This window comes from Coregonus clupeaformis, chromosome 1, assembly GCF_020615455.1.
Source record: "Coregonus clupeaformis isolate EN_2021a chromosome 1, ASM2061545v1, whole genome shotgun sequence".
In the NCBI taxonomy this organism is placed as follows: domain Eukaryota; kingdom Metazoa; phylum Chordata; class Actinopteri; order Salmoniformes; family Salmonidae; genus Coregonus; species Coregonus clupeaformis.
In genome coordinates this window covers 75142783-75155373 of record NC_059192.1, presented here as the reverse complement: position 1 = coordinate 75155373, position 12591 = coordinate 75142783, and the positions used below count along the sequence as shown (strand labels likewise).

The 12591-nt window shown below is 43.5% G+C and overlaps 1 protein-coding gene across 1 annotated transcript in view; it reads left to right on the top strand.

The window, feature by feature from the left end:
* The window catches only part of LOC121576994 (delphilin-like), a 46797-nt gene that overhangs the window by 14968 nt on the left and 19238 nt on the right, over positions 1 to 12591 (top strand). Inside the window, exons 6-7 of the mRNA XM_041890658.2 lie at positions 1828 to 2109; positions 11166 to 11269. Of these exons, the coding sequence (XP_041746592.2) occupies positions 1828 to 2109; positions 11166 to 11269 (386 nt within the window). The remainder of the gene's footprint in view (positions 1 to 1827; positions 2110 to 11165; positions 11270 to 12591) is intronic.

Genomic DNA, 12591 nt, shown 5'->3' with positions numbered 1-12591 from the left:
CTAATTTGATAAAGCGTACACACGTTCCTGTTTTAACCAGCTGTCTTCTGTGTGTGTGTGCGTGTCTGTGTGTGTTTGTACGTGTGTGTGGGTGGTGTCTGTGTGTGGGTGGTGTTTGCTGTGTTACCCGCTTGGCTGTTCCTGATCACTGAATTAGTTGTTTTCATTGTCAGCTGTTGCTTTTACATCTGAGCGTCGCTGTGATGACTCCTGTTGTACATCTTCAATCATCAGTTCTATGATTAACATGATACCACTATTATTACATTTTACATTTTTTACATTTTAGTCATTTAGCAGATGCTCTTATCCAGAGCAACTTACAGTTAGTGAGTGCATACATTTTTCATACTGGCCCCCCGTGGGAATTATCTTGGTTATGTTACTAAAGACAAACAGACCAGACATGATGGCTTTGATCAATGTTGTTGTCTACACGATGAGAAGATGATAGTCCTTCACCTTGTATCATTCTCCCTCTGAGAATCCTTCTGCCCAGAGTGATGCTCAAAAAATATATTGTTCCGCTCTTCAGACAGACAGACAGATAGATGGAGAGAGACAGATAGATGGAGAGAGACAGATAGATGGAGAGAGACAGATAGATGGAGAGAGACAGATAGATGGAGAGAGACAGATAGATGGAGAGAGACAGATAGATGGAGAGAGACAGATAGATGGAGAGAGACAGATAGATGGAGAGAGACAGATAGATGGAGAGAGACAGATAGATGGAGAGAGACAGATAGATGGAGAGAGACAGATAGATGGAGAGAGACAGATAGATGGAGAGAGACAGATAGATGGAGAGAGACAGATAGATGGAGAGAGACAGATAGATGGAGAGAGACAGATAGATGGAGAGAGACAGATAGATGGAGAGAGACAGATAGATGGAGAGAGACAGATAGATGGAGAGAGACAGATAGATGGAGAGAGAGCGAGAGGGATGGAGGGAGAGACAGATAGATGGAGAGAGAGCGAGAGGGATGAAGAGAAAGAGGGATGGATGATAGAGAGAGTGGAAGCAAGAGAGGGAGAGAGAGGTGGTAGAGTTATAAATTGCTTACTCCCACACCTTTGCTGTTGCTGTATTGGTATCTCATGCTGCAGCAGTGTGAATCCACACTGTAGCAAATGACGCCACTGCACAGAGGGCTGCCTCACTGACTGTCTCTATAGAAATCTCTCTCTCTCTTTCTCTCTATCCGTCTAACCTCTCCTTCTCTGTATCTATGGACTACAGTGGCTAAGTGGAAAGATAGCGACTTTTTAGAAGAAGTGTGTTTGGTTTAGTTTTTGCCTAGCTATGGATTTCAAAGTATGTTTTTATGATGAATCCACTTCACCAAATACAACAGTGATTTGTATTCAGCTGCATGGATTTTATTCACCAACCTGGATGCCTGATTCTCAGTTCCAGATCTGACTTTTTCCTCTGAATCTCAGACCAGGGCTTTGGTATGAGTGGTGTGGTTTTGGGAACCAGAGTTGATGCAGACTGCTGAGGGTGTTCTCTGAGGTTTCTAGTAACATCTTCTGGTTACAGGGGATCTCCGTAGATCTACACCATCCTTGTTTTTCTCTGGTTTCTCTCTTACCTCTTGTTCCGGGCAGAGGTGACACAGACTGTTGAGGGGTGACTGCTGAGGTCTACCTGGTGGTACCCTCCCTTAGATCCAGAGGGACCTCCACCCCTCCACCCCTCCACCCCTCCACCTCTCCACCTCTCCACCTCTCCACCCCCCCCACCCCTCCACCTCTCCACCTTTCCCCCTACTTTCCCTTCCTCTCACATGCTGGTCCCTCTTTCACCATGTTCACCAGGATCTTCATCCCCAAGAAGCACCGGCAGCGGTTCGACGAGGCCGTGTCCCAGAGCCTGATCCAGAGGATCTGTCGCAGTAAGAGCATCAACGAGCCGGGCCGGCAGGGCCGTCTGAGACGTAGCCGCAGCGAGGACCACCCTGACCGCCACCACGGCTCCAAACGGGCCAGCTCAGTACCTCGGGACCCTGAGGAGGACGGAGGGGGACAGGAGAGAGGAGAGAGGGGGTACAGGAAGTCCACGTCGGGCATACTTGGGCATCAATCAGGTGCCAATCAGAGGTTAGTATACAGTATGGCGTTGTTAGCTATGACTCCCACTCAGCTGAGAGACAGAAGATTTAGGAGACACTGTTTGTGTGGTTAGAGCTGAAGATAAAGGAGATGTATTGGGTTTAAAATATCACTGAATTACTTTATGTTTTATTTTAGTGTTCCAACCCTCAACGTAATATCTAGGTAATATTCCAGACATTTAAAACATATCTTGTTTGTTGATCGATAATTTGGAAGCACCTGACACTGTTGATTAGGGAACGGTTTCTGTTACTCATCTAATATTATAACACAACACAACAATTATAGCTATCACTGTCCAACTGATTATGCGACAGAGGAATTCTAATTATGACTCAGAAGGTCAGTAAACAGTCACACCATACAGTATGCTCTGCTCTAAGCCATACAGTATGCTCTGCTCTAAGCCATACAGTATGCTCTGCTCTAAGCCATACAGTATGCTCTGCTCTAAGCCATACAGAATGTTCAGCTCTAAGCCATACAGTATGCTCTGCTCTAAGCCATACAGAATGCTCAGCTCTAAGCCATACAGTATGCTCTGCTCTAAGCCATACAGTATGCTCTGCTCTAAGCCATACAGTATGCTCTGCTCTAAGCCATACATTATGCTCAGCTCTAAGCCATACAGAAGGCTCTAAGCCATACAGTATGCTCTGCTCTAAGCCATACAGTATGCTCTACTCTAAGCCATACAGTATGCTCTGCTCTAAGCCATATATTATGCTCTGCTCTAAGCCATACAGAAGGCTCTGCTCTAAACCATACAGTATGCTCTGCTCTAAGCCATACAGAATGCTCAGCTCTAAGCCATACAGTATGCTCTGCTCTAAGCCACACAGTATGCTCTGCTCTAAGTCATACAGTATGCTCTGCTCTAAGCAATACATTATGCTCAGCTCTAAACCATACAGAAGGCTCTGCTCTAAGCCATACAGTATGCTCTGCTCTAAGCCATACAGAATGCTCAGCTCTAAGCCATACAGTATGCTCTGCTCTAAGCCATACAGTATGCTCTGCTCTAAGCCATACATTATGCTCAGCTCTAAGCCATACAGTATGCTCAGCTCTAAACCATACAGAAGGCTCTGCTCTAAGCCATACAGAAGGCTCTGCTCTAAGCCATACAGTATGCTCTGCTCTAAGCCATACAGTATGTTCTACTCTAAGCCATACAGTATGCTCTGCTCTAAGCCATACATTATGCTCTGCTCTAAGCCATACAGAAGGCTCTGCTCTAAGCCATACAGTATGCTGTGCGCTAAGCCATACAGAATGCTCAGCTCTAAGCCATACAGTATGCTCTGCTCTAAGCCATACAGTATGCTCTGCTCTAAGCCATACATTATGCTCAGCTCTAAGCCATACATTATGCTCAGCTCTAAACCATACAGAAGGCTCTGCTCTAAGCCATACAGAAGGCTCTGCTCTAAGCCATACAGTAGGCTCTGCTCTAAGCCATACATTATGCTCAGCTCTAAGCCATACAATAGCCATGCTGGAAACCTTTGGTTTGTTATTTTTAACTAAAACACAACCAATCTTCGTTAAATATAAATACCAAACTTGTTTTTGCATGGATTCCGCGTCGCGGTTAGCTTTTAACAACTAGGCCCGCTATTTCTTGTCCCAGAATCCCGCTTAACTGACAGGTTGACGTCTGCTTGACAGAGCCGCTAACCTAGCTAAGCAGCTAGCCATCAAGCTAACGAAGTTAGTCCCAGATGAGTTTTCCAATGGAGCCTCTTTGTCTAGAGAGGTAAATGAACGGTTCCAGCGCTGTAGGAGCTGTATCTACTACGCTTTGTTTCAGGACAAACTGGATCACTCAGAGTTCCATTGCACCAATTGTTTGCTTGCCGAGGATTATAGGCTTGAGGTGGCGTCCTTGATCACGCAGGTTGCCAGCCTAGGTAAGAAACTGGGGGAAACGCAGAGTGGAATGTTTACCTTTTCTACGCCAGAGGCTGGATGGCATTCGCGCTTGTTGGATGCATCTCCGCCTTGTCATTTGTCGTTATCCGACTGGCCGGTGTTGCCCGGTGTTTGATCGCCAGGGGAGCCATCTCCTGTCTCTCCTCCCCCATCTGATAGCGGAGTCGAAGAAGCACAGCAAGAGGAGCATGGCAATCAACAATGGTCACATGTCACGAGCCGTGGAAGCCAAAGACAGCGGCCTCCCGCAAAGCAGTATTTACTCCCAACGTGAGGCCCGGAGCAGATGCAAAGAACAAATAGTTTCGCCGTCCTGGAGCCAGCACCTTCGTCGCTGGGGGTACCTGTGTCTGCGGCCGCTGTGCCTACTCCTACTCCTTCCCCTATGATTTAAAATTCGACTTCAGCAACTTTACGTCCCTGCTCTGGATCGACCGGGGCTTCTCCATCTGTTAGAGGCCTCCGCCGGGAGCTACGTGCTCAAGTTATCCTGCCTCTCGCCCGTCCTTAAAGGGTTCTCAGAATCCTGTGAAGCGTGGGAGTGGGTGGATTTTCACGTCCTTCTCGCCAGTGGGCAGCTCCATGGTAAAAAATGTGACTGTTCCTGGTGCAAAAACAATGTCCTATCCCGGAGCTCGAGTAAATGACATTACTAAGCTGCTCCCGAATGTACTACGTCAGGACATGGAAATCGATTCTATCATAGTCCATTATGACATTATGAAGGGCAGCTCTGAACACTTGAAACTGGATTTTAAAGAGCTGATTGACTCTCTGCTAGACACTAATAAAAGACCCACCATATCTGGCCCTGTGCCCTCTCTGAATCATGGCATTGTACACTTTAGCAGGATTCTTTCTCTTCACAACTGGCTATGTGATTATTGCAGCTCAATGAGTGTAACTTTTGTTGACAATTTCGATACCTTTTGGAATCAAAACACATTTTAGAAGGAGGATGGGATCCACCCAAATAATTTGGGTTCCTAGATCCTTTCACAGCATTATAAGGATGTGTTGAGACAATTACTTATCAATGACCCAAGCCCAGCTCAGTTAATCCCTACCATTGTGTCGCTGAGTTGTCGTAATGCTTTAGCAAATGTACATTATACCAGGGGTGTTGGTAGACACAATGTAAGTAACCTAATTTATGTCCCTCTAACTGCCCTGAATGCCTCTGCTGATCCTACAGCTATTGTATGCAGCAATTGTGTGCCTATGAACCAGATTCATGCTGTTAGCACTGAGGCAGTGTGCCCTAGTAGAAAGTCCACTGTGTGCAGCTCACCCTGCACTAACATAAATAACATGAGAATATCTACTTCGGCTAAGCTTCCCAGTAAAGCAATGAAAACAAGCAAGCATCCCAGAAAAGTGCTCAAAATAGCCCACGTTAACACATGTAGCTTAAGAAACAAGGTTCATGACATTAATAACTTGCTAGTAACAGATGACATTCATATTCTGACTATCTCTGAAACTCACTTAGATAATACCTTTGATGATACAGTGGTAGCAATACATGGTTATAACATCTACCGAAAATACAGAAATGCCAATGGGGCGGTGTTGCGGTCTATATTCAGAACCACATTCCTGTAAAGCTTAGAGAGGATTTCATGTTAAATACTGTTGAAGTAATATGGCTACAGGTTCATATGCCTCACATAAAGCCCATTCTGGTGGGAAGCTAATATAGTCCACCAAGTGCTAACAGTCAGTATCTGGATAACGTGTGTGAAAAGTTTGATGGTGTATGTGAAATCAACAGAGACATATTTTCTGGGTGATTTAAATATTGACTGGCTTTCATCAAGCTGCCCACTTAAGAGGCTTCAAACTGTAACCAGTGCCTGCAACCTGGTTCAGGTTATCAGTCAACCTACCAGGGTAGTTACAAACAGCACAGGAATGAAATCATCAACATGTATTGATCACATCTTTACTAATGCTGCAGAAATGTGCTTGGAAGCAGTATCCAGATCCATCGGGTGTGCTGATCACAATATAGTAGCCATATCTAGGAAAACCAAAGTTCCAAAGGCTGGGCCTAATATAGTGTATATGAGGTCATACAATACGTTTTCTGGTGATTCCTATGTTGTTGATGTAAAGAATGTTTGTTGGTCTGTGGTGTGTAATGAGGAGCAAACAGACGCTGCACTTGACACATTTATGAAATTGCTTATTCCAGTTACTAAAAAGCATGCACCCATTAAGAAAATGACTGTAAAAACTGTTAAATCCCCGTGGATTGATGAGGAATTGAAAAATGGCATGGTTGAGTGGGATGAGGCAAAAGGAATGGCAAATACGTCTGGCTGTACAACCAATTGGCAAACGTACTGCAAATTGAGAAATCATGTGACTAAACTGAATAAAAAGAATAATACAATACACTATGAAACAAAGATAAATGACATAAAGAATGATAGTAAAAAGCTTTGGAGCACCTTCAATGACATTTTGGGGAAAAAGGCAAACTCAGCTCCATCATTCATTGAATCAGATGGCTCATTCATCACAAAACCTACTGATATTGCAACTACTTTAATTATTTTTTCATTGGCAAGATTAGCAAACTTAGGCATGACATGCCAGCAACAAACGCTGACACTACACATCCAAGTATATCTGACCAAATTATGAAAGACAAGCATTGTAATTTTGAGTTCCGTAAAGTGAGTGTGGAAGAGGTGAAAGAATTGTTGTTGTCTGTCAACAATGACAAGCCACTGGGGTCTGACAACTTGGATGGAAAATTACTGAGGATAATAGCGGACGATATTGCCACTCCTATTTACCATATCTTCAATTTAAGCCTACTAGAAAGTGTGTGCCCCCAGGCCTGGAAAGAAGCAAAAGTAATTCCGCTACCTAAGAATAGTAAAGCCCCCTTTACTGGCTGAAATAGACAACCAATCAGCCTGTTACCAACCCTTAGTAAAGTATTGGAGAAAAAAATGGTTTGACCAGATACAATGCTATTTTACTGTAAACAAATTGACAACAGACTTTCAGCACGCTTATAGGGAAGGACATTCAACAAGCACAGCACTTACACAAATGACTGATGATTGGCTGAGAGAAATTGATGATAGAAAGATAGTGGGTGCTGTTTTGTTAGACTTCAGTGCGGCTTTTGACATTATCGATCATAGTCTGCTGCTGGAAAAACTTATGTGTTATGGCTTTACATCCCCTGCTATATTGTGGATAAAGAGTTACCTGTCTAACAGAACACAGAAGGTGTTCTTTAATTGTATTCCCACGGGACATCAGTATGAAAAATGTATGCACTCACTAATTGTAAGTCGCTCTGGATAAGAGCGTCTGCTAAATGACTAAAATGTCCTAAAAAAAATGGAAGCCTCTCCAACATAATCCAGGTATAATCGGAATTCCCCAGGGCAGCTGTCTAAGTCCCTTGCTTTTTTCAATCTTTACTAACGACATGCTACTGGCTTTGAGTAAAGCCAGTGTGTTTATGTATGCGGATGACTCAACACTATACACGTCAGCTACTACAGCGACTGAAATGACTGCAACACTTAATAACGAGCTGCAGTTAGTTTCAGAATGGGTGGCAAGGAATAAGTTAGTCCTAAATATTTAAAAAACTAAAAGCATTGTATTTGGGACAAATCATTCACTAAACCCTAAACCTCAACTAAATCTTGTAATAAATCATGTGGAAATTGAGCAAGTTGAGGTGACTAAACTGCTTGGAGTAACCCTGGATTGTAAACTGTCATGGTCCAAACATATTGATACAACAGTAGCTAAGATGGGGAGAAGTCTGTCCATAATAAAGCACTGCTCTACCTTCTTAACAGCACTATCAACAAGGCAGGTCCTACAGGCTCTAGTTTTGTCGCACCTGGACTACTGTTCCGTCATGTGGTCAGGTGCCACAAAGTGGGATTTAAGAAAATTGCTATTGGCTCAGAACAGGGCAGCACGGCTGGCTCTTGGATGTACACAGAGAGCTAACATTAATAATATGCATGTCAATCTCTCCTGGCTCAAAGTGGAGGAGAGATTGACTTCATCACTACTTGTATTTGTGGGAGGTATTGACATGTTGAAAGCACCGAGCTGTCTGTTTCAACGACTAGCACACAGCTCAGACACCCATGCATACCCCACAAGACATGCCACCAGAAGTCTGTTAACAGACTATGGGAGGCGCACAGTATTCCATAGAGCCATGACTACATGGAACTCTATTCCACATCAAGTAACTGATGCAAGCAGTAAAATGTGATTTAAAAAAACAGATACAAATACACCTTATGGAACAGCGGGGGCTGTGAAGCAACACAAATATAGGCACAGACACATGCATACACACACACACGATAACATACGCACTATACACACACGTACACATGGATTTTGTGTTGTAGATATGTGGTAGTGGAGTAGGGGCATGAGGGCACACACTTGGTGTGTTGTGAAATCTGTTATGAATGTATTGTAATGTTTTTCCGGACCCCAGGAAGAGTAGCTGCTGCCTTGGCAGGAACTAATCGGGATCCATAATAAATACAAATACACATACATACAGTATGCTCAGCTCTAAGCCATACAGTAGCTCAGTTTATCTGCTGTAGAAGCCTGGTCTCATAGACTAGACGTAACATAGGAAAAGTAAATCAGGGACACTCAAATTAGTATGATTCACATTTACATAATTTAGCAGACGCTCTTATCCAGAGCGACTTACAAATTGGTGCATTCAACTTATGATAGCCAGTGGGACATCCACCTCCTTTTTATTTTTATTTTATTTTATTTTATGGGGGGTGGGGGAAGAAGGATTACTTTATACTATTCCAGGTATTCCTTAAACAGGTAGGGTTTCAAGTGTCTCCGGAAGGTGGTCAGTGACTCCGCTGTCGTGGCGTCGTGGGGGAGCTTGTTCCACCATTGGTATGATATGTTACGTTTGGTATGGTTACATAAGACAGATGGTTACTAAAGGCAAAAACAAAAGTAGGGTGGTTGGTCGGGGTGGATGAGTTGACGTATAACATTATTGTCTAGCAACCCAAAGGTTGCGAGTTCAAATCTCATCAAGGACAACTTTAGAATTTGAGCTAATTAGCAACTTTTCAACTACTTACTACTTTTTAGCTACTTTGCAACTAATTAGCATGTTATCTAACCCTTCCCCTAACCCTAACCTTAACCCTTTTAGCTAACACTTCCCCTATCTCTAACCTTAACCATTTTAGCTAACCCTTCCCCTAACCCTAATCTTAAACCTTTTAGCTAACCCTAACCTTAACCCTTTAATCTAACTCCTAAACTTAACCCTAACCATAACCCTAACCCCTAACCCTAACCTCTAGCCTAGCTAATGTTTTGTTACGTTTTGCAAATTCGTAACATATTGTACATTTTGCAAATTTGTAGCATATAAAATTAATTGTAATTCGTAACATATCATACGAAATGGGTGATGGACATCCACAAATTAATATATACCATACGAAACGTAACATATCATACTAAATGGAGATTTACATACAGAATAATACAAAATGCTATGAGACCAGGTTGGCTGTAGGGTTAACATCATCACACCACTCCATGCCAGTTTTACAGATAGACTTTACAGTAGACTCCAGTCCATGTTTTACCAACAGCCCTCCCTACTCCTTCCCCGTACCCAGGGCCAGTGTTATCCTAATGAGCAGCATGTTGGAATATGTCCTGTGTAATCACCTTGACAGCTCATATTCAGTAACAGTAAGAGACAGCCCATGGTATTAGATAGGAGATTAGCTGTGCCTCTGATTAGCATAGCCTCCATCACATGTAGGACAGACAGGAACCTGCTTTGTACAGATAGTCTAGATCTCTCACTGACCTGCTGCCACAGGGCTCTATCCATTGGCACCTTTTGTGTTATGTGGAACTAATTGATACACTATTGTTTATGGTGAACTGCCTTTCGAGGTTTAAGGTTTCAAGTCAGTAAATTCAGGAATAGTGAATAGAGCAATATTGAATTCTCTAGTGATGATTGATTGTTCATTGGATCATCCACATCACGTTTTCAGTATTCAGCTCCTCTTCTGTGAAGTTTCTTGGGTTATGGTACTGATGTATAGAAAGTCCTAATGCTAGATGGGGAGAGAGATGAGATATCTGTTTTCTTGACCTTTTCTAACCCTCTAGTCTCTTATCTCCAGGGTTTTGCAGTGCTGAGCCTACCCTCTTACTCTGTGCTTCTGTACGTATAGCACAGTACAGTGTTATTATTATTATCAATATTATTATTATTATTATTACTATAAAACATAATTTGCATTTTTCTCATCTGTCCCCATCTCACATAACAAGCATAAAGACAATCAAATAATGGGTTTTACCGGTTTCCTCTCTGCTCCTTGTTCTGCTTTATGGACCTCTGTTTATATCTTACCATGTTGCCTTGAGTAGTTTCCATGGCAACTGTGATATCTCCATCCCAGTCTTTGATGGTTATGGTTCTTTCTGGGAGCCAGGGAACAGAGACATCACTGTCTGAGCTGGAAAGGATACCTGTTATGTGGTATTCCTACTGGACACACTAGCTGTCTGAGCTGGAAATGATACCTGTTATGTGGTATTCCTACTGGACACACTAGCTGTCTGAGCTGGAAAGGATACCTGTTATGTGGTATTCCTACTGGACACACTAGCTGTCTGAGCTGGAAAGGATACCTGTTATGTGGTATTCCTACTGGACACACTAGCTACATTCCTTTATTGTTTTATATTTGGTGGGATTCAAGTTACATAAAACCCAAGATGATGTGGGCATAATAATATGAATTGATTGCTAGTTACTGTTGAGAACGCTATTCAAAACGCCCAAAGGTACTTCATAAATACAGTTGAAAGCTGTTGACAGCATGTTGATAAAACGCCCAGTGGTACTTCATAAATACAGTTGAAATCTGTTGACAGCCCATTGATAAAACATCAGTACACAAGAGTGGTAGTAATGTAGTTCCTGCATATTACAACTACATTGTTACAACCGTATCTACAAAAATGTATACAAATATCTGTCAGAAACTAATAAAGGCTTTGTAATGTTTCCTCAGCCTCCAAGCTCCCCCCAGGACGGTGAGGGTTTACAGAAGGAAGAAGAGTTTTGGGTTCACCCTGAGAGGCCATGCCCCTGTCTGCATCGACTCTGTCATCCCAGGTAAGTGATGACGCACTGCTGATTAGACTTCTCTATGTAGTGTGTTGTATAACACTGTATTGTCCTGGGGGAAACGGAAAGAGAGCCTGTGACGCGACTTCCGCTTTTGGACGTTAACAAGGCAACACTCCATCTTACCTCCTCCTCCACATTTACTGGATTCGTTGAACAGTGCAGATTAAAACCTCCCCCGACAGTTTTTTTTCTTCTTGTCAAGACCAGTATGTAGGGGATGTAGTTTCAGGCATTTATTTTACGCCTGCTACGTTAGGTTAGTCTTTTGTTGTTGTTTTTTGTTTGTTTAAGGCCGTCTGAGGCGATAAGCGGACTGTTCAGGGATTCTAACAGAGATTGAGATGAGGATGAATGCATGGATGGATGTGGACGTTGCTGTGTGCGGTGATGGAGAGATGTTCTGCTGTAGAGGTCAGGTTGTACCAGAGTGTTATAATAGGGGGGTTTACCGGATGTTCCTCATTGTCGGAGCTGAAGAGGGGGGAGGAGTGAGTGTGTATGTGTGTGTGGATGATGCCTTTCGCCCACTCCAGATCTGAGCAGAGGCCAGCAGTAAGTTAGTCACTGACTCAGTGGGCTAGGCCTTATGAGGACTGCTGCTGTGGGTGGATGAGATGAGATCTTGACGTATAGGCAGGCGTCCACACAGGCATCCATAAGAACACACTGTCTCATGTCAGAGAGCCTGCGTGGCCCTGTGGTACAGTACACCTACTTAACATGGATAATATTATGCTTCATTGGTTCCCAAAGGGCTACTACCAGCATAACCCAATACATCAGACAAAACATGGTACATAAAAACAACAGCAGTCAAATACCACATACTGATTTGATTAATGGTGCTAATATAAATGTTGTGTTTTGCATATCATTATGGGTTATGTGTCTTCTCTCCTTTTCTCTCTGACTGTCATCCCCCTGTCTCTCTGAATCTCATCCCCCTGTCTCTCTGACTCTCATCCCCCTGTCTCTCTGACTCTCATCCCCCTGTCTCTCTGACTCTCACCCCCCTGTCTCTCTGACTCTCATCCCCCTGTCTCTCTGACTCTCATCCTCCTGTCTCTCTGACTCTCATCCCCCTGTCTCTCTGACTCTCATCCCCCTGTCTCTCTGACTCTCATCCCCCTGTCTCTCTGACTCTCATCCCCCTGTCTGTCTGACTCTCATCCCCCCGTCTCTCTGAATCTCATCCCCCTGTCTCTCTGACTGTCATCCCTCTGTCTATCTGACTCTCATCATCCCCCTGTCTCTCTGACTCTCATCCCCCTGTCTCTCTTACTCTCATCCCCCTGTCTCTCTGACTC